The sequence below is a fragment of the Scyliorhinus canicula genome, chromosome 7 (genome assembly GCF_902713615.1).
Source record: "Scyliorhinus canicula chromosome 7, sScyCan1.1, whole genome shotgun sequence".
NCBI lineage: Eukaryota > Metazoa > Chordata > Chondrichthyes > Carcharhiniformes > Scyliorhinidae > Scyliorhinus > Scyliorhinus canicula.
Genome location: NC_052152.1, coordinates 61,668,229 through 61,689,616, shown reverse-complemented (window position 1 = coordinate 61,689,616; position 21,388 = coordinate 61,668,229). Strand labels below are relative to the sequence as shown.

Here is a 21,388-nt window from a genome sequence, read left to right as displayed (position 1 = left end):
GATTTATTGACCAGCAGAAAGGCGGAGACACAGCGGAGGAAGGCGCAGGGAGCGATCTACGAGTATGGAGAGAAGGCGAGCAGGATGCTGGCGCATCAGCTTCGCAAGCGGGACGCGGCTAGGGAGATTGGTGGAGTGAAGGATAGGGGTGGGAATGTGGTGCGGCAGGGGGCAAAGGTCAATGGGGTCTTTAGGGACTTCTACAGGGAACTGTACTGGTTGGAGCCGCCGGTGGGGGGGGGGGGGGGGGGGGGGGGGGAGAAATGGAGAGCTTTTTGGACAGGCTGCGATTTCCCAGGGTACAGGAGGAGCAGGTGGAGGGACGGGGGGGGGGTGCCGATCGAGTTGGAGGAGCTAGTTAGAGGGATTGACCACATGCAGTCGGGGAAGGCGCCGGGACCGGATGGGTTCCCGGTTGAATTTTAGAAGAAATACGCGGACCTGTTGGGCTCCCTGTTGGTTCGGACCTTTAACGAGGCATGGGAGGGGGGTGTTTTGCCCCCAACGATGTCACGGGCGCCGATTTCCCTGATCCTGAAGCGGGATAAGGACCCCTTGCAGTGTGGATCATATAGGCCAATTTCATTGCTGAATGTGGCCGTCAAGTTGCTGGCGAAGATCTTGGCCACAAGAATAGAGGACTGTGTGCCGGGGGTGATACAAGAAGATCAGATGGGTTTTGTGAAGGGGAGGCAGCTGACACTAACGTGCGAAGGCTGCTAAATGTGATAATGATGCCAGCGGCAAAAGGAGAGGCGGAGATTGTGGTGGCATTGGATGCGGAGAAAGCCTTTGACAGGGTTGTGTGGGGTACTTGTGGGAGGTGTTAGAGAGGTTCAGGTTTGGGGTGGGGTTTATTAAATGGGTGAGGTTGCTGTACGAGGCCCCGATAGCGAGTGTAGTGACAAACGGGAGGAGGTCCGAGTACTTCAGGCTCTACCGTGGGACGAGGCGGGGTGCCCCCTGGCTTTTTGCGTTGGCAATTGAGCCTCTGGCCATGGCGTCCAGGGAGTCGGGGAGGTGGAGGGGTCTGGTGCGGGGTGGGGAGGTGGAGGGGTCTGGTGCGGGGTGGGGAGGTGGAGGGGTCTGGTGCGGGGTGGGGAGGTGGAGGGGTCTGGTGCGGGGTGGGGAGGAGCACTGAGTGTCGCTGTATGCAGACGACTTGTTGCTGTATGTAGCAGACCTGGTGGAGGGAATGCCGGAGGTGACGGAGATTCTTGCTGAGTCTGGGAGTTTCTCGGGCTACAAGTTGACCTGGGCAAGGGCGAGCTGTTTGTTGTACACCCGGGAGATCAGGAGGAGGGGATTGGTAGGCTCCCGCTAAAAAGGGCAGTGAGGACTTTTAGGTACCTGGGGGTTCAGGTGGCTAGGAGTTGGGGGACTTTGCATAAGCTTAATTTTACTAGGTTGGTGGCGCAGATGGAGGAGTTTATGAGGTAGGACATGCTGCCGCTGTCGTTGGCGCGTAGAGTACAGTCCGTGAAAATTTCGGTGCTCCCGAGGTTTTTGTTTTTGTTTCAGTGCCTCCCCATTTTTATTCCGAGGGCCTTTTTTAGGAGGGTGAACAGCAGCATCACGGGATTTGTTTGGGCGCACGGGACTCCGAGGGTAAGGAGGGTCTTTTTGGAGCGGGGCAGGGATAGAGGGGGGCTGACGCTGCCCAATCTCTCGGGGTACTATTGGGCGGCTAACATCTCGATGGTACGTAAGTGGGTAATGGATGAGGAGGGGGCAGCATGGAAATGGATGGAGATGGCGTCCTGTGGAGGCACGAGCCCGAAGGCACTGGAAACGGTGCCGTTGCCGCTCCCTCCAATGAGGTACACTACGAGCCCGGTGGTGGCGGCTACCCTCAAGATTTGGGGGCAGTGGAGGCGACACAGGGGGGAAGTGGGGGGCTCGGTGGAGGCCCCGCTGCGGGGGAACCACCGGTTTGTCTCAGGGAACATTGATGGCGGGTTCCTGGGGTGGCACAGGGCGGGCATTAGGAAGTTGGGAGACCTGTTCATTGACGGGAGGTTTGCGAGCCTGGGTGAGCTGGAGGAGAAGTTTGAGCTCCCCCCAGGGAATATGTTCAGGTACCTTCAGGTTAAGGCGTTTGCTAGGAGGCAGGTGGAAGGGTTCCCTTTGCTGCCCCCGCGGGGGGTAAGAGATAGGGTGCTTTCGGGGGTGTGGGTAGGGGATGGGAAGGTGTCTGACATCTACCAGGAGGTGGAGGCGGCTTCGGTAGAGGAGCTGAAGGCTAAGTGGGAAGTGAAGCTGGGGGAGCAGATTGAGGAGGGGACATGGGTGGACGCCCTGGAGAGGGTGAATTCGTCCTCTTCATGTGCGAGGCTTGGCCTCATCCAGTTCAAGGTACTGCACAGGGCCCATATGTCCGGGGCGAGGATGAGCAGGTGTTTGGGGGTGAGGACAGATGCATCAGGTGTTCGGGGAGCCCAGCAAACCATGCCCATATGTTTTGGGCATGCCCGGCACTGGAGGAATTCTGGAAGGGGGTAGCAAGGACGGTGTCGAGGGTGGTAGGATCCAGGGTCAAACTAGGCTGGGGACTCGCGATATTTGGGATTGGGGTGGAGCCGGGAGCGCAGGAGGCGAAAGAGGCCGGTGTTTTGGCCTTTCCGTCCCTAGTAGCCCGGCAGAGGATCTTGTTACAATGGAAAGATGCGAGACCTCCGAGCGTGGAGGCCTGGATCAATGACATGGCGGGATTCATTAAGCTGGAGAGGGTCAAATTCGCCCTGAGGGGGTCGGTACAGGGGTTCTTTAGGCGGTGGAAGCCTTTCCTCGACTTTGTGGCTCAACGATAAGGAACTAGGTCAGCAGCAGCAGCAACCCGGGGGGGGGGGGATTGTTTATGTCAATTTAATGATTGTTTATTTATTTTGTTGTTTACTGGGTTGGGGGGGGGGTTCGTTATATGCGTTGTTATGGGTGCCGGGGGGTGTTTATTATTGTTATTATTATTATTGTTCTGTTGTTATACATTTTTCAAAACATTTCAATAAAAATTATTTTTTAAAAAAATATCTCGAATGAAATGAAAGTTGCATAATAACATACTTTACTCATACATGAGATTGCACTAAGCTTCACATGACTAGCACTGGCTCAATCAAATGCTGCCCATGTCCCGAAGTTCCTCATTTGTGTTCCTGGTCCTATAAAATGAGAATTGTTTTCTTTGTTCTCTCTCTCCAAACAAATCTTCATTAATTCAGGCTTCACATGGTTTACTGTGATGCCATTTTGATGATTTAATCCTTAAAATAGATTTTGTTTTTCTGGCTGCGAGAAGGAAGAAATCACTGATTTGATATCAATATTGCACCATAAGCAGGCCGGTGTCCATGATCAGAGGCAGCTCATTACATGAGCTTTGGATACAAAATCCAACAATCTGACATGGGCAATTGAAGCGTAAGCAACAGCATGCAAGTCGAACTGCCAAGCTATATGGAAAGAAACCGTAACTACAGAGGCTTGCAGCAATTAGCTCTATTGGCATTACCAGATTAAGCTTGGTATTTTTGCAAAATACTTCATTTTAGGTATTTTTTTAAAAAGCTTATTTGTGCTATCAATATTATGGATAGCTATTTCAGAATGTAAAGTTATATCTAAAAAGCCACTTATCTCTCAAGTCTAAAATCCTGTTTTCCTCGGATCAAACTACATTCCAAAATATCTTTCATTGGTAATCTGAAATACAAGTTCATGCTTGTATTCATGCTTGTATACATAAAGTTGCCAAACAAATAATCACTGATTGAATGGTCATGCTATAATTTATCACAGCTTTTATATGTTAAAACATTACAATTTTCCAAAAGCAGTGTTTTAACAATCATACTGGTAATTTGTGCACAAAATCATCAGTCTGTCTTGAGATCCAGTTGTGTAAATGATAAATTCCAATTCAGCACAAATTATTTGTAATTGTTTTAACACACACGGATACCTTGGATGTCAGTTGACTTTTGCATCTCTCAATTTCAGACAGTGCATTATTTGACATGATCAGATATCGCTGGCACTGAATTATGGAGACCAGGTCTCAGACAAAACATTTTTTGAGAAAGGTGTTTGATTTATTTAGTGAATGCAAATTCCCTAAGCCAAGCAGTTTCTTCCAGTCCTGCTGTTTTGAGTGCGGATAGGCCTCTGCCGAGTCAGTGGATTGGATATTCTTCTATCATGTAGTGTATAGTTTGCTCTCTCCCACAGGCACATAGGAGGCTGACACTAATGTCCCATTTGTGAAGGTTGGCCAGACATGGACCATGGCTGGTCCTGAACCTGTTACGGGTGGACCATTCTTTCCTTTGAAGGTGAGATCAGGTACTTGTTTGTCACATCCAATGACTTTTACATTGGCAAATAACTTTAACAGTATATTTTAAGGATATCTCTACGCACCCTTATATATTGTAGTATTAATGCTTTTTATTATATTGATCAATTTTATAAGTGCTCCTTTCAAAATAAACATTTTAATGTTTTCTTACCCTGTGATTAGCTGCTGTATAGTGGAGAACCTTAGTTTGAGGGTGTGGGGGGAGCTTAGAGAGAGAGAGAGAAATAATCTGTTCTGAACAGTAACAGGCAGAAGACTGTGGAAATCGACCAGAGCAGTCATGACATTTGCCGCCGAATCAGGCTTGGAAAAGGCTTCTGAACAAATGTCCCCAACAGCAGAAAAATTGTTTTGTAAATGCAAGTATTGCCTTGCCCTGTCTGAGTAAATGGCATGAGGATGGCATGGTTATTTAAAGTGATGTTTAATGAGAACTAGTGTGTTAAGGTTAAGAAATTGCATTTGATCTGTGCGTGTTAGAGCTGAAGTAAAAGTTTAAATATTGTTTTTTTCTTTTGTTCTAATAAAGTTTGTTTATAAAATACCAAGCCCTATTTCTTATTTTATCACTCCTAGAATGAATTAATCTTTTCCCTCCATCATAAAACATTAAAAGGTTACGGCATCTGGTTCAATCTCTTAGCGACTGTTGAGAGCTGACCAGGCATCCGTCACATCCAATAAATGTTGTTGGTTTGCTTTAGTGATTGTCTTTTTTGCCAATATTGTTATTCCTCAACAAGAAATGTATTACTCTGGGGTTTAGTACAAGTCCAAATCTCTACAATATTCAATCCAGCTTCATGACATGAAACTGTGCTATCTTAAGTTGATCTCAACTGGAACAACAACAGTTATCTGCTCTATCAACCCATCTTCATCATAGCATCTCCATTCAGAGAGGACACAACTGTATTCCTGGTTCTGTGATCCTATTCTAATCACCAACTGAGCTGGCTAATAGGCCATGTTTCTGCCATTTTTTTGATGTGGATCCAAATTCATTTTTGGCAATAATCAACTGATAAATATGTATCCAATCTACAGTAATTCTATGTTTCTCCTATAGGTTTAAAGGTTTGCAAAGCTTCTGACTGAAACTGCTAACAAGTTTGAAATATCACACCAAATTGAATTACAAGTTCCTGTGAGAGAGACAGGCAAGAGTGTGAAATTGGCCCAGAGCAGAGACACCTGCAATATATATACATGTATATAGAATGTATATCATTTCTGAATACATATTGTTTTCGAGGTTATACGAATAATGTATAATCCTACCAGCCTCCCCGAACAGGCGCCAGAATGTAGCGACTAGGGGCTTTTCACAGTAACTTCATTTGAAGCCTACTTGTGACAATAAACAATTTTTCATTTCATTTTCCTAGTTAAAAATGAAGTATAACAGCTTGTGAGGCTTCATGGGGTTTAGCTCGCTGACTTGGCCACATTCTTGCAGAGGGTCAGTTTACACACAAAAATAGCTAATTTAGCAGAACTTCCCTTATCAACCACCCCAGGCAGCTGCTTCTGAGAAACTGTTAACAATGGGACCAGTTCGCGAGATTAAGATAAGGGAGTGTTGAGCTTGTGATGTATAAGCAAGTCCCAAGGACAGTTGATAAGGGGTTTGGAAAACATCATGAGGAGGCCTCTATCTGTCCATGAGCTGATCATGCAGCTCCATCATGCCTGGTAACTAATTGAATTGGATCTACAAGTAATATATGTAATCTATAATTGTTACGATTGGATTGTGTCCAGCCACAATAAGCTATATAACTGTATAAAAATTGATGATTTGCTTTGTTCAGTGGAGAAGCGCAGGGTGTGCCCAGCAACTTGCTCGCTGCCGGTGTTAGAACAATAAACTGGTTGACGTTTGGAGCAGACCCAAGTGTCGAGTGACTCTTTCGGACTCATTCCCGCTAACAAAGAGTTCATGATTACTAAAATGTCCTGTGTTTCAGGACTGCAAGAAAGCAAGCTGAATATGGTATTAGATGGATTAAATGAATGGCATGGCATTAGATGGATGGATTGAAATTTGGTGAGCTCTTCAGCTCTAGTGGAAGCCAAATTCGAATCAGTCGGTGCACACTAGAACCAGTATGATCGCTGTGAACTGAAAAGGACTCAACTCCTTTCAAGTTATTTATTAACATGTAAATAAACCATTCACCTTCATATCTAGCATAACGTGCTTCTTTTGCATTAGCATCTTCATCATCTTCTAGTGGGGAGTATCCAGATCCTACAACACAAAATAGAAACTAAAACAGGACAAAACAATCTCATTCGCAATCATGTGCATTACTACCAACATGAATGAAAGAATAAATGTGCATTTATAAAACCCCTTTCATGTCCTCAGGATATCCCACTTAGTTTCGTATCCAATAGATTGTTTTGTAAATGTAATTATTAGAAGCAAACATGATGCAGGGTCATACCAAGCATTCTCTCCCACCTAGAACCATAAAATTCCAACAGTGCAGAAGGAAGCCATTCGGCCTATCGCGTCTGCACCGACCCGCTAAAGAGCACCCTGTCTCGGCCCTATCTGGAGGAAATGGTGATCGGAGGGGTGAGGCCACAGGGTGAGAATGTTAATGTCACTTAACCAGGAGTCAATGCAGATTAGCAAACACAGGGGTTTGGGTCAATTTGACTTGGTGCACGTTAAGACATGAGCAGCAGAGTTTTGATGATTTCAACTTTATCAAGGAATGAATGTGGGAGGCTGGTCAGGAGTGCTCTACAATAGCTAAGTCTAGAGGTATCAAAGCAACAGTTGAGCAGGGAGAGAGTAGGTGATACTACAGTGATGGAAATAGGTGGTCTTAGTGATAGTACAGATGTGTGGCTGAAATCACATCTCGGATTAAAATATGACGCCAAGTTTGCAAAGAGTCAGTTACAATTTCAGACAGTTGCCAGGGAGAACGGCGGTGTTTGCAGGAGGGACCGCAGATAACGGCATTGATCTTGTCAATAATCAATTGGAGGAAATGGCTGATCATCAGCGCAGAATGCCAGACAAGCAGTCTGATCAATTAGAAACAGTGAGGGAGTTGAGAGAGCTGGTGGGGAGGTACCAGTGATGCTGCCATATGTGTACCCGTGAAAACAAAAAATGTACTCTCAGATGATGTTGCCAAGGGTCAGCACATAGATGAGAATTAGCAGAGAGCCATGGATAGATGTGAACCCCAGAGGTAGTGATTTGGGAGCAGGGGAAGAGAAGCCACTGCAAGCGACACTCTGACTACAATTTGATAAATAAAAATGCTCACCATCCTGATTATTCAGGCCAAGGGGTTGGGGAACGTTTGCCACTCTCCACTGAAAAGGAAATCCATGCTGGATCAATTTTTAATTTTTAATCTGAAATTGATATTGATTTGTGGAAATTAAAGATATTAAGGAATATGGGGCAAAGGCCCAAAGAGTTAGGACCCAGATTAACCATCGTCTTAATGAATGTTGGGCTTGAGGGACTAAATGGTATAACTCTTGACCCTTTCTTCCTATCACAGAATCTATACAGTGCAGAAGGAGGCCATTTGGTCCATCAAGTCTGCACGAACCCTTGGAAATAGCAACTTACCTACCGTCCACAACCTCATCCTATCCCTGTAATCCAGTAAACTCAGCTAACCATTTGGAATCTAAAGGACAATTTAGCATGGTCAATCCATCTAGCCACCTTTGGACTGTGGGAGGAAACCGGAGGACCCAGAGGAAACCCACACAGACACGGGGAGATCGTGCAAACTCCATACAGACTGTCACCCGAGGTCAGAATTGAACCCAGGTCCCTGCTGCTGCGGGGCAGCAGTGCTAACCATTGTGCCACCATGCCACCCATCGATTTTATTTGTATTTCTAAAAAGCCGCATTACTACCTGATGCTCGAGAAACACTTACTTTGATCTCATGCAGTGCTTATTAACAGCAATTAGCCTGAACAGCATTAAAGAGATAATTTTACTTAGCATCAGAATATCAGAAATTACATAATGCAGCATGCATTTTAAAATGATCATTCTTGCTTTCTAACCCTCCCATGGTCTCAGCCTTCCCTATGTCCGTAATCTTTGCCAGCTCCTTCAAGTTTCTTCTATTTCTCCAATTTTGGCTTTTCTGCTTTTAGACATCCTCCTTTTAGACTCTCCTTAAAACCTACTTTTCTGATCAAGATTTTGGTCATCTGCTCTATGCAGCTTCGTGTCATACTTTGTTTGATGACGCTCCTATTAAGCACACCTCAAGACGTTTTGCTGTGCTATATAAATTCAAGTCGTTTAGAAGTTCAGTGAGGCCTGGAAATCCACTTTGCTCTTAAAAGTTAGTGACAGATGGTTTAATACTTATAAATCTGACCCTTTCACAACATCTGGGAATCAAATGATCAACTGCTTTCCAGGAGTAGTTTATTATGGATTGGACTGTGCCATTTATATGCATTTATGCAGCTCTTTTCACAACCTCACAATGTCGCAAAAGTGCTTCAAAGCCAACAAAATGCGGTTGAAATGTGTTGCTGTTATAACCCATAGAAACCCAAGTGTAGAAGACCATTCGGCCCGCAGAGTCTGCACCAACCCTCCGAAAGGGCATTCTACCTAGGCCCACTCCCCCGCCTATTCCCAAAACCCCACACATTGGCCAATCCAACTAAGCTGCACGTCTTTGGACTGTGGGAGGAAGCCGGAGCACTCGGAGGACATCCCCGCAGACACTGGGAGAGCATACAAACTCCACACCGTCAGGTAGAATTCCCTCTACTTGAGGGTCATACAGTGGTGCAGTGGTTAGCATGACTGCCTCATGGCGCCGAGGAAACAGGTTTGATCCTGGCCCTAGGTGTGTGAAGTTTGCACATTCTCCCCGTGTCTGCGTGGGTCTCACTCCCACAACCCAAAGATGTGTGGGTTAGATGGATTAACCACGCTAAATTGCCCCTTAATTGCAAAAATTAAAAAAGAATTCCTTCCAATCTTCTTTGAAATAGTGCCAGCTGGGGAATTAGTTTAGCGTCTCATCTGAAAATTGGCACCATATTGCAGCCCTCCGTCAGTACCACACTGGAGTATTTTCTGAGCACTCAGAAGTTTAAAAAGTATTAACAGTAAATCAGCAGAACTAAATTATGTATTTAAAAAAGCATAGTGGCAATGAAGTTCATGTAGAGACTAAACACATAATCGTGAATTTTTTTTATGCATCTGAAGACTTTATAAGTTATGGCAATATTTAGTACCTATTGCCAAAAATCAGACTTGTATAGTCTTATTTCAAAATGTATTAGAAAAAGCAGATGTGTAACCATGTATATGGATCAGGAGAAAACATAGTTGGAACAGTTCCAGGATTTGGAGTTGGGGAAGAGGGAACCTTAACTCATGCCCAAAGAATTTAGGGATTGAGGGTATGTTCCCCTGAACTACGTAGTTAAATACAGTAAGAATATGGTAGGTCCATAAATACAAGTATAAACAATTGCTGGTGAGAAGTTGAGAAATACAGAAGTTAGCATTCATTTACAGTGTCACTCTCTTAAGAGACATTTCATTCATTAAGTTCAGTATTCCAAGTCCAAGGCCACCCATTACAAGCTGTTACTCAAATGGCTTTTTCTCCAAGCTAAATGTATTTATTCCAGCTTTAAAAATATTTGAACTGGCAGCTGCTGTCTCTTCTATGGCAAAAGCAGTATAAAAATCTATGCGGTAATAAATTATTTTAGATATCTTCGTTAAAGCGAGCCCTGTCATTGTTAAAATGAGTTCTAACCTTGGTTCTTGTGGCGGAATAAATTATCTTCAGGCATTAATGAGTGAATGCAAACTTCGAAAGTCACATTTCATATTGGCAACAACAGATTCTATTGTTGGAGATTCTATAGTTCCGCACATCTGGGACTATAATCATCTGTAATCGCCTGGCGTGGAGGCACAGATCTTCAGATTCATCTGGCAGAATATCTACTCCTTGGAACTTGCCACACTCCAAAACTTGGATCTTACTGAGAAAGTGTCCTGGGAAACTTCCATTTGGAATTCTCCCATATTATTCTGGGTGCCAGAATATCTAAAACTAGTGACATAAAGTTGGACAGCTGGCTTGGCTTCTTTCGGAGAAGGAATTATAACAACCCAGTCATTTGGAATAGTACACAAGAGTTCTCCCAGATGGAGGCACTGCAGTTTTCACACAGAGACTTTATGGAAAGACTCCAAACCTTGGCCAAAGGTATGAAAAGCGTGTATTATATCGCAGCTTCAGTGAAGGGAAACATCCAAAGGTGCTTCATAAAAGCGATTATCACAAAATTATAAACCAATGCACGTTGCAAGATATTAGATCAGGTGACCAAAAGCTGGGACAAACAGGTAGGTTTTAAGAAGCATCTTAAAGGTGGATACAGAAGTGGAGAGGCAGAGCGCTTTTGGAGGAGTAATTGCAGAGCTTATAAACAAGACAAATGATGGAGGGGCTGGGATTCAGCATACACAGAAGACCAGAAGCGGAGGAGTGCAGAGATCTAAAAGGGCTGCGATTGGAAGAAGTTACAGTGAAGAGGGGTGAATCCCTGGATGAACGCAAGGATCAGAATTTTTAAAATTGAGTTGTTGCACCCGGAGGGGCAGGTAGTATTGAGGAAGCGGGGGGCTGCAGAAGGATTTGGACAGGCTGGGAGAGTGGGCAAAGAAGTGGCAAATGTGAAAAAGTGTGAGGTTATGCACTTTGGACGGAGGAATGGAGGCATAGGGCGCGATTCTCCGCTCCGACTCATTTCACGCCCCCCTGACACCCCCTTCGATTCTCCCACCCACCGCTCGGAAGAATCGGCACTCGCCGTTTTTCACGCCGACCGGCGATTCTCCGGCCCGAATGGGTCGAGCGGCCTGCCGTTCGCGACCGGTTCACGATGGCGGCAACCACACCTGGTCGCTGCCGTCATGAACATGGGCGCCAAAGGCCCGTTTGAAGCTTGTGGGGGGGCAGAGAGGGGAGTGAGCACCACGGCCGTGCTCGGGAGGAGACTGGCCCGCGATCGGTGCCCACCGATCGTTGAGCCGGAGTCTCAAAGTGACGCACTCTTTCCCCTCCGCCGCCCTGCAAGATCAAGCCACCACGTCTCGCGGGGCAGCGGAGGGAAGACGGCCACCGCGCATGCGCGGGTTTGAGCCGTCAGCCGTCGTGACGTCAGCCGCGCATGCGCGGGTTGGAGCCGGCCAACCTGCGCATGCGCGGCTGACGTCACATAGGTGCCGCCGTCGCATCATTCTCGGCGCGCCGCCTTGACGCAAGCGTCAAGGCCCGGCGGCCGAAAATAACGGAGCGCCGCTCCTAGCCCCCCAGGTGGAGGTGAATAAGGTGAGAGGAGCGGCCTCCGAGGCCGTCGTGAAACTCGGCCGAGTTCACAACGACCTTCCCGATTTTTCCCGGGAGCGGAGAATTCCGCCCATAGACTATTTTCTAAATGGGGAAATACTTGTGAAATCAGAAGCACAAAGGGATTTAGTTCAGAGTCCTAGTTCAAGATTCTCTTAAAGTTAACGTGCAGGTTGAGTCGGTAGTTAGGAAGGTAAATGCAATGTTAGAAGTCATGTTGAGAGGGCTAGAATACAGGAAGCTGTATAAGGGTCTATTGAAACCCCATTTGGAGTATTATGAACAGTTTTGGGCCCCTTATCTAAGGAAGGATGTGTTGGCCTTGGAAAGGGTCCAGAGGATGTTCACAAGAATCATCCCTGGAATGAAGAGCTTTTCATATGAGGAGCGGTTGAGGGCTCTGGGACTGTACTCATTGGAGTTTAGAAGGATTGGGGTCTTATTGAAACTTATAGGATGTAGCGAGGCCTGGATAGGGTGAATGTGGAGAGGATGTTTACACTAGTAGGAAAAACTAGAACCAAAGGGCACAGCCTCAGACTAAAGGGACGATCCTTTGAAACATAGATGAGGAGAAATTTCTTCAGCCAGAGGGTGGTGAATCGATGGAACTCTTTGCTGCAGAAGGCTGTGGAGGCCAAGTCACTGAGTGTCTTTAACACAGAGATAGGTAGAGAGAAAACAGGAGAATGGGGATGAGAAAAATATCAGCCATGATTGAATGGTGAAGCAGACTCGATGTGCCTAATTCTGTTCCTACGTCTTCTGGTCTTATGAACCAATATAGGTCAGCAAGTGAGGCAGGAATGGTGGCAACCCTTTTTTCTATGTCAGTGCTGAAATAACATTTGAGGATATAATCATTCTAAGCCAAACCTTTTAATGCAACATTTTGGAAGCATTGGAGGTGCTGTCTTGCAAATTAAAAAACAAAAAATCACTCATGAAAAAATGACTTGGTATGCAGCAAGGATGGAAATAAATGCACTAAATAGTCATTATTTAAATATGCTTTGTGATCATATCTATAGCTAATCTGGCACTGATGGGGTTTACGTTTTATTTTGGGGTTGGTACAAGTGCTTTTGGAAAACAATGTTGAAGCATTAATGAGGCAAATAGAATACAGTAATGCAAAAGCAGCCTATGATATATTCTTAATATTACCAGTATGCTTAAATACAAAGGCTCCTAATGGCTCAGCAAGAAGCTGAGACATAGAGAACAAGAATAGCCCAAAATGTAGCCCCAGCCTATGGTGAAAGTGGTGACTTCAGTCCAAGAGGCTTTAAAATTGGGCTCAGAATTCAGAAACTGGAAATGAGAGATTTTAGTCTTGATCACAAGTGGTCAAGCCTTGTTTTAAATTATGAAACTGTCTAGTTTCGCAATTCATGTGTTTGAGAGGCATAACTTTTAGTTCTGGAAATTGAATTTTAAATTTAGATCAATGGAAACATCTGATTGAGAAACTGGTGACCCAGCAGCACAATTCAAACCGAGATAGTTACAGTTCAAAGGAGAAGTTTTATTGTGTTGCTGGGATGGTGAAGATCTGGAAGGTCCTCACACCTAGGATTATAATGGCTCCTTTGGAGGAACCAGTTTACCTCAAGACATTTTGGAAAATGCTTAGAAGTTGGAGCAAACCAGTGAGGTTTCAATTAGTCATGAAGGCTTCCCAGATCAAAGATGCTAAAAGCCAACTTGTAAACACTGGGTTTTGTGATGGAACTTTATTAAGTCTAATAAAAGAGCCATTGCCTCCGTTAGAGATGTTGACTATTCATGTAGGTCCCAGATTGTAAATAAAAATAATCAATTTATATTTCTGCTAGAACATCCCAGGCATGCGACGTTGCTATGGAGATAGGCTATATAGTAGTGGTGGGCAACCTGTGGCCCATCAGGGTTTCGACTGCAGCCCGTGAGTCATTTTGTTGAGGGAGTGAGAGCAAAGTTTGCGAGAGTGAGAGCAGATCCGGGAAATACAAAAACAGGAGAAAGAGCGAGAGCAGAGCCGGGAGATGTAAGGATTTGAGAAAGAGCGGGAGTGGAGCCGGAAGATAAGGCGGCGAGAAAGAGCGGAACTGAGAGATAAAAGAATGTGAGAAAGAGCGAGACTGAGAGCAGAGCCTGGAGATATAAGGGTGCAAGAGCAAGACAAACTTCAGTGCATCCTTGAATATATATTCCGAGACAATGGAATGCACAATGCATATATTTGCTCTGAAACGGCAGCAGGCTTTGGAGAGTCCAAGGGGCACTCTTCGCCAGATTGACCGCTTTTAAAGTGCACAATCCTGCATTATGATGCTGCAAGGTAAACTTTAAAATAAAACACCAAATCTCTCTCCAGAGTTTCTTTGCAAACATACATTCTAAGCAGAGGTGGATGATGACTGCAGTCATCACTAGAACAGCATAAATAAAATCCTGCAGATGCTGGCAATCTTAAACAAAAGCAGGATGGAAACACACAGCTAGTCAGGCAAGAACATCCATGGAGAGAAGTCACAAGTTAAAGTTTGAAGTGTTACCCTTTGTCAGAATTTAATGCTGGCAAAGTACAATGTGGCTGTAAATTAATCTGTCATTTCAGTCCACAGACTTGAGTGTTTGTAGGGTTTTCTGTCTTTGATACAAGGATTGCATCTTATGGTGCAGAGTCAGGTTGTGCATGAAGGGTCTGACAAGGACTAGCCTTCTTGCCATGAGGCAGCAGGCAACAGGGGGTGCAGGTCAGGCCTCGGTGGGGGAGGCTAGGTCGGGTTGAGCCTTGGGTTCGGTGGGGGGGGGCGGGATTGATGTTGAAAGGTCAGATATAGTTATGTCTCAGGTGCGGAGAGGGAGCGTGGTGAAAGTCAGGAGTCTGGCCTTTGAGGGAGGATGGAGGGGAGGGACCTATGAGAATTCCCCTCTCTGGGGGGGGGGTAAGAGTTTCATGGAGTTGGGGGGGGGGGGTTCCATGGCGATTCAGGGGTACTGTGGGTGTCCTTCAGGAGGTCGATCTGGGTCTGTACAGAATCTATAGAAATCCTACAGTGCAGAAGGAGACTATTTGGCCCATCAAGTCTGCACCAAACTTTTGAAAGAACACCCTATCTAGGCCCACTCCCCCACCCTATCCCCGTATTCTTTGGGCATGAAGGGGCAATTTTTAGCATGGCCAATCCACCTAACATGCACATCCTTGGACAGTGGGAGAAAACTCGAGCACCCAGAGGAAAGCTATGCAGACACAGGGAGAAGGTGCAAACTCCACAGTCACCCAAGTTCGGAATTGAACCCGGGTCCCTGGAGCTGTGAGGCAGCAATGCTAACCACTGTGCCACACTTAGAATAGTTACCCAGAAGCGAAAAGTGGTTTTAATCCTTCCAACTTTTTCTGTGTAAATACTGATGTAACCCTAGGTCAAACCATCCATTTCCGGATGGTTCCCAGTGCAGGGAAATAGCCCTTTGAATGTTGGCACTTCCCAGACAATTGCCATACGAACCGTACCTGGGAACTTCCAATGGGCATTCCATTCCCACTGCATCTTTGGGGTATCCCCCAGTTACACTGCCCTGGTGTGCAGACAATAAGGACCGGCGACATCGTGCTTAGTTGTCTAACAGTTCCTGGAAGATTTCTCCCTGCTTGTTTCAAAGCTGCTTCCATGTTCCAATTCAGGAACACCCCGAGTGCCAAATGGCCCCTTAATTTTGGCAGCTTTTAAAACAGCTTTAGACTCAGATGAATAACACTATAATTCAGGTGATTATAGGTGCACTAAATCAGTGGTGCGGGCCGTCCCAGGAGGGAATCACACATCAGCGTGAGTTGGACTGGATTTCAGTTTTAATCCAGATTTAATCATGCAGTTTTATCCAGACCTGAAGATGCAACAGCTGCCTTTCCACCTTATCCCTTTCCACCTGGGCCAGGGCCCCAAAACACTCTTTCTAGGTGAAACTGTGATTAATAATTGCATTTCTTACTATTTAATATATGGTATTCCCTGTACATGATGTTTTCTCCTTGATTTAGAACATACAGTGCAGGAGACCATTCGGCCCGTCGAGTCTGCACCGACCCACTTTAAGCTCTCACTTCTACCCTACTCCCATAACCCAATAACCGCTCCTAACCTTTTTGGACACCAAGGGCAATTTAGCATGTTCAAACTACCTAACCTGCACATCTTTGGACTGTGGGAGGAAAGCGGAGCACCCAGAGGAAACCCACGCAGACGCGGGGAGAACATGCAGACTCCACACAGACAGTGACCCAGCGGGGAATCAAACTGGGACCTTGGCGCTGTGAAGCCACAGTGCTAACCACTGTGCTATCGTGCTGCCCATCGGGGAGATCAGTACAGATTAGGTGATTGTGCACCTCCATTCAGTCCAAAAGCTTCCAGTCATCTGTCATATAAATTCCCCATCACATTCCCTCCCTGACCTTGGCGCCATACACTGTTCCAATTAAGCTCATGAAACAGCACCTTATTGTTTAATTAGGCACTTTAAAACTTTCCGAACTCAACATTTGGTTCAACAATTTTAGATCATAACCACAGTTCCCATTTTTCCAGACACAAGGTGCTGGAAATAGCTCTACTTTTACCATTTACAGCTCCTTTAAACACATCTTTTGTACCTTTATTTCTCCTCTGCCCTTTACCTTGCATTATTATCCCTTCTGTCATTTAATTTTTCCAGCTTTCTACACTTTTCTTCTTTCCTGCCCTTCTGCTCTTTTTCGTGCCTTGATAAATCCTACCGCATCTGTTTATTTATCCACAAATGTGGCCTATCATGCTGAGTATTTTCAGCATTTTCCAATTTTTTTCAGTTTCTTTTCTTGCCCGTTTACAGTTCGCACCACTAACTTCAATTTAACAAATGCTTACATTTGTTTTGTTTTGCAAAATCTCAAGTGCTGCTTCAAGAAATAGAAACAGATATTCCACATAACATTTTGTAAAAGGATTGTAATTGCAGTTACCATGCCCTACAAACCTTGCTGCCCATATCCTATTCTTACTGGTCAAAATTCTCCAGCGCCTCAAATTTAAAATTATTCTCGTGTTGAAATTTCTTCATGGCTTCATCCCTCCTTATCTGCCATCTCCTCTAGCCATAGAGTTCCAAAAAGACTCTATTATTTTGAGTCTGACCTCTTGTACATCCCTCACCCCCTTCCCTTTCTCCGATCACGGACAGTCGTGCCTTCAATTGTCCAGGCACATGCTGTGGAATTCTCTCCCTCAGCTTTTTCACCCATCTACCGGCACCTTCTTTAAAGACTTCCCTCAAGACCAACCACTTTAGCTGAGCTTTGTCACCACTCCAAAAATCCCTATCTCTGGTTCAATATTTTATCTGGGTATTCCTCAGTGAAGAAGCTTTGTTCTTAATAATAATAATCTTTATTGTCACAAGTTGGCTTGCATTAACACTGCAATGATGTTACTCCTACATTCCGGCTCCTGTTTGGCTACACGGAGGGAGAATTCAGAATGTCCAAATTACCTAAGAGCACGTCTTTCGGGAGTTGTGGGAGGAAACCAGAGCACGCGGAGGAAACCCACGCAGGCACAGGGAGAATGTGGCGACTCTGCACAGACAGTGACCAAGTTGGGAATCGAACCCGAGATGCTGGTGCTGTGAAGCAACAGTGCTAATCACCGTGCTACCATGCCGTGTTTTTTGTGTTAAAAACACAATATTAATGCAAGTTGTTGGTGGGAAGGGTAGGCCACAAAAAGAGAATATTTTGGTGTTTCCTTTGCTCCAAATAAAATCTTCACATCACTTGCTCCTAATGCCAAATGTCTGCCAGGCATTTTGTCCAGACTTGGTGAACCACAACTTAAAATGCATATTTCAGTGCTGGTTCAAGAGCTTCGCAAGGTGGGGATTCCTTGTCCAACAGGGCAATTAAACATGGGGCTACATCTGGAATGGATTGGTGACAGGGGCATGATTGGTATGTGCAAGTTCTATCACTGATCTGTCAGCTGTGAATGGAATTTTTGGAGTGTTTGTGGCCATGGTAGCAGCAACACATGATTCTAAGCTAGTTCTCAGCATAGATTGTAGTTTTGAGGATCGGCATAGACTGGGGAAATTGATGTCCCAATCAGGCATATTTGTACAGAATATCTTTTGTGAATTGTTACAAGAATGCACAGTATTGCAATATACATTGTTGTCACTCACAGATAGTTTTGGGTCACGTCATTTTACGAAGCTACAACATATTCCCTTGCATTATACAATTAAATAAACCCTTATATGAAAAAATGAAATGAAATGAAAATCACTTATTGTCATGAGTAGGCTTCAAATGAAGTTACTGTGAAAAGCCCCTAGTCGCCACATTCCGGTGCCTGCTCAGGGAGGCTGTTACAGGAATCGAACCGTGCTGCTGGCCTGCTTTCAAAGCCAGCGATTTAGCCCTGTGCTAAACCAGCCCCTGTTATATCATGTAGTAAATACAAGTCAGCATAATATTTCAGTTCAAATCATGTCAACTGAACACAGACCTGCTGCCTGTCCCAACCTGGCAGTGGCAAAACAATGAAATTAAACAAAACTGCTTGTTTGAAGTGCACTACATTAAAATTTGGTCACAGGATCTGGCTAATTTTGGTATGGGCATACCTTCTGGCCAAGAATGGATTGTCCCATTACCCGCCTTGCACCATCATCCCTTCTGTCGTGCAAGTCGATTTTGATCCTGTCACCAGACCTCCCCTTTTATTCTTCCCTCTTCTAGCTTTCCCCGTCGACACTTGCTTTAAAGCCTGGTACATCGGTAACACTGTTCAGTTCTGGCGACAAGTCACAGATCTTAAAATGTTAACTCAGTTTCTCTCACCACATATGCTGCCTGACCTGCTGACTATTTCCAGAATTTGCTGTTTATATTTTAGATTTCCAGTATCCGTAGCGTTTTGTCCTTTGGCAATAATAATATATAATATCCATCAGTCTGCATGACTTAAAGGAGAGCATGTAGGCAACGATGTTCCCATATGTTGCTGCTTTTCCCTTTTGAACTGAGGGCTACTGTCACAGTAAGTTTTATGAGTGTCTGCACTGCATCTTGAAGGTAGCACTTTCACTGCACTTATACTGTGCTGGTAGTGGAAGGGACAGATATCGAGCTTAGTGGTGGCAGAAGAATCATCACTGCTCCAGCTTGTGCCTTACATTATTAGGATGCTATCATTGCCTATCAGAACGATGCACTTATATAATACGTAGCAACGATAATTCGTAGTGCATTCCAAAATTGAGAGAGGTCACCAGAGGTTTGGTCATTAAAGGGGAGTTTGAAGCAGAGAAGAAAGGTTTCGAGAGTGTGACCCGGGGTTCTACCAACAATGTTCAGGAGAAGGGAGGTAGAGGCATGCATCAAAGCACCGAAGGGAATTAATTAAACGCTGGAGTTTGCAATGGTCACATAAGAATTTAAGATAAAAGTTCAGAATTCTACATTCAGTGCAGTTGGGGCGGAAGACAACGAGCGAGGGTCAGCAACTGAACCTAATGCAAAGGCAAAATGCAGAATGCAATTTTATCCAGCAGCAACGGCCTCAGTTTTTTTGTTGTTTAAAATTTGTTTTTGTTTTTTTAAAAATAATCTTCCTGTACATCTTACAATGAAAACAACCATTGCTGGATGAGCCCGAGAGTCCAATATTTCAACTGGGTTTTTCACTTAACATTTCCAAATTTCTCTCACTGGTGGGCACATGTAAAGCGATGCAATTGAAGCCAATTGTTGGTATAAAAGTGTATGTGAATGGTGATTTGGTGCTGGCTGTAAATCCCCGACAGGAAAGAATTGTCTCGAGTGCCTCTTTACTGCAGGGTTACAATGCCACGCGCCAGTTGGCGGATTGCAGAGCTGCAGCCGCTCCGGGCTCACGCTGAACACAAGGAGATGCCATATAGTCCGGACCGCACCGTCTGAGGTACATCCTGCACAGGATTCACAACCTCCGCTCACTCCACACTTAAAACACACACGTTTCTGTCAAATTATTTCTCAAAACCAAGTGCTCAATGTATCCTGCAGAGTTTTGTTTTTAAATTCAGTCCCAGCTAGCGAAGCTTACAACCAGCAACAATTTGGAGCTGTCTTCAAAAGATTTCTCCGCCTCCTCCCTCCCAGCCGCGAGCACCGAAAACCAAGACACTTCCAACTTTACTCGCCTCGAAGTAGTTAGGGTTCAAGTTTAGGGTGAAAAGTTTTCATATTTCTCCTCAAACCGGTCTAACTCTCAAAAACATTCAAAACCAGCTTGTGGAACCACCATCCAGCCTCCCCTATTTTTCCTGCAGGAAGCAGTTCCGCACGCCAGCGATGAATTAATAAAGACCGACCTTGTACTCTAAAAAAAATCAACCAGAAACAGAAATTTTGCAAAAGAAAAGCCCGCCTGGAACACCCAAAAGTCGGGCTCGTGCACCTACCTCTGTACGCCTCCGCTGTAAAGATGCACAGAATAGACAGAAACAGGCATTTGATAGGAATGTCCATGTTGAGCTCGGAATATTCCCCTTCAACGTATAAGTGAAAAAAAATTACATTAAACTACTCCGAGTAAACACCGCCTTTACCGGAAACCACTTCCCCAAGCCAGTCCCAAACTACCTGATCACAGCCCACAATGTCCAAGTGCTGTGCCCAATTATCTCCCCCCCCCCCCCCCCCCCTAATTCTAGCAACAGTAGGAGGGGGGCGGGGGGGCAGTACAGTATTATCTGGATTGTTAAGTAACTGCCAGAGTGACAAAAATGGGAAACGTTATTTGCAATATGTTTCTGCATTTTGTTTCTGATTGAGATGTTTATGGTTGTAAGGATTCAGTTTAATGCTGCAAATAACGTTAAAAAGTAAAGCATTAAAAAAAATCATAACTGAAGTTCTAATTGCATTATGCACACATATAACACAACTGGGAATGTAATTTATTTTCTATCATCACTTTATTTGTGATGCAGCAAATCCAGTCGACTTTCTCACAAACAGGAGCATCTTGTTTAGAAAGTATAAACTTCACCGCAGGAATTTACTTGCACCAACTAAATGTGCTATTTTTTATTCACATTTCTTTGACTGACTAAAATGTTAGCACCAACACAAAGCAAGACAAGCCACCACCAAACAAAAGATACTTTTAAAATCTGACAGTCACATTATATGTTTGGAACCAGATCAGTGATGAATCAAATTTTAAGAAGTGTCAAAAAGAGATGTAAATTTCCCAATACTGAAAGAAAAAAAAGTGTTCATGGAAAGTAGTATACTGTTGTACTCTAAAAGATATGGCATTAATGACCAACACATATGTTGGTGCATCAAACTGGAATTCTTGATATTGGTTTCCTATGTAGCCAAGGTCTTAACCTGTTGGGAGATGTTTACATTGCATATTGCATTCACATGGTCCCTTTAACGTAGAAGACTATCCCAAAGCATATCACAGATCACATCAATAAAATGGATGCTGGGCGAAAGAAGCAGGTAACAAGGGGTGACCAAAAGTTTGATCAAAGTGGATTTTAAAGATGGTTTTAGAAACAGAAAAATTCCCTTCCTGAATGTGCCCACACCACATGAAA

At 44.7% G+C, this 21,388-nt stretch overlaps 1 protein-coding gene across 2 annotated transcripts in view; it reads right to left on the bottom strand.

Annotated features, from left to right (window-relative positions):
* The window catches only part of srpx (sushi-repeat containing protein X-linked), an 83,080-nt gene extending 62,639 nt beyond the window's left edge, over nt 1-20,441 (bottom strand). Inside the window, exons 1-3 of one of the 2 annotated variants that reach the window (XM_038802145.1) lie at nt 20,418-20,441; nt 20,237-20,323; nt 6,540-6,611 (exon numbers count right to left, since the gene is read on the bottom strand). In XM_038802145.1, the coding sequence (XP_038658073.1) occupies nt 6,540-6,611; nt 20,237-20,303 (139 nt within the window). In that variant the 5' untranslated portion in view covers nt 20,304-20,323; nt 20,418-20,441. The other variant, XM_038802143.1, reaches the window with a different exon arrangement.
* Nucleotides 20,442-21,388: the final 947 nt, after the last annotated feature.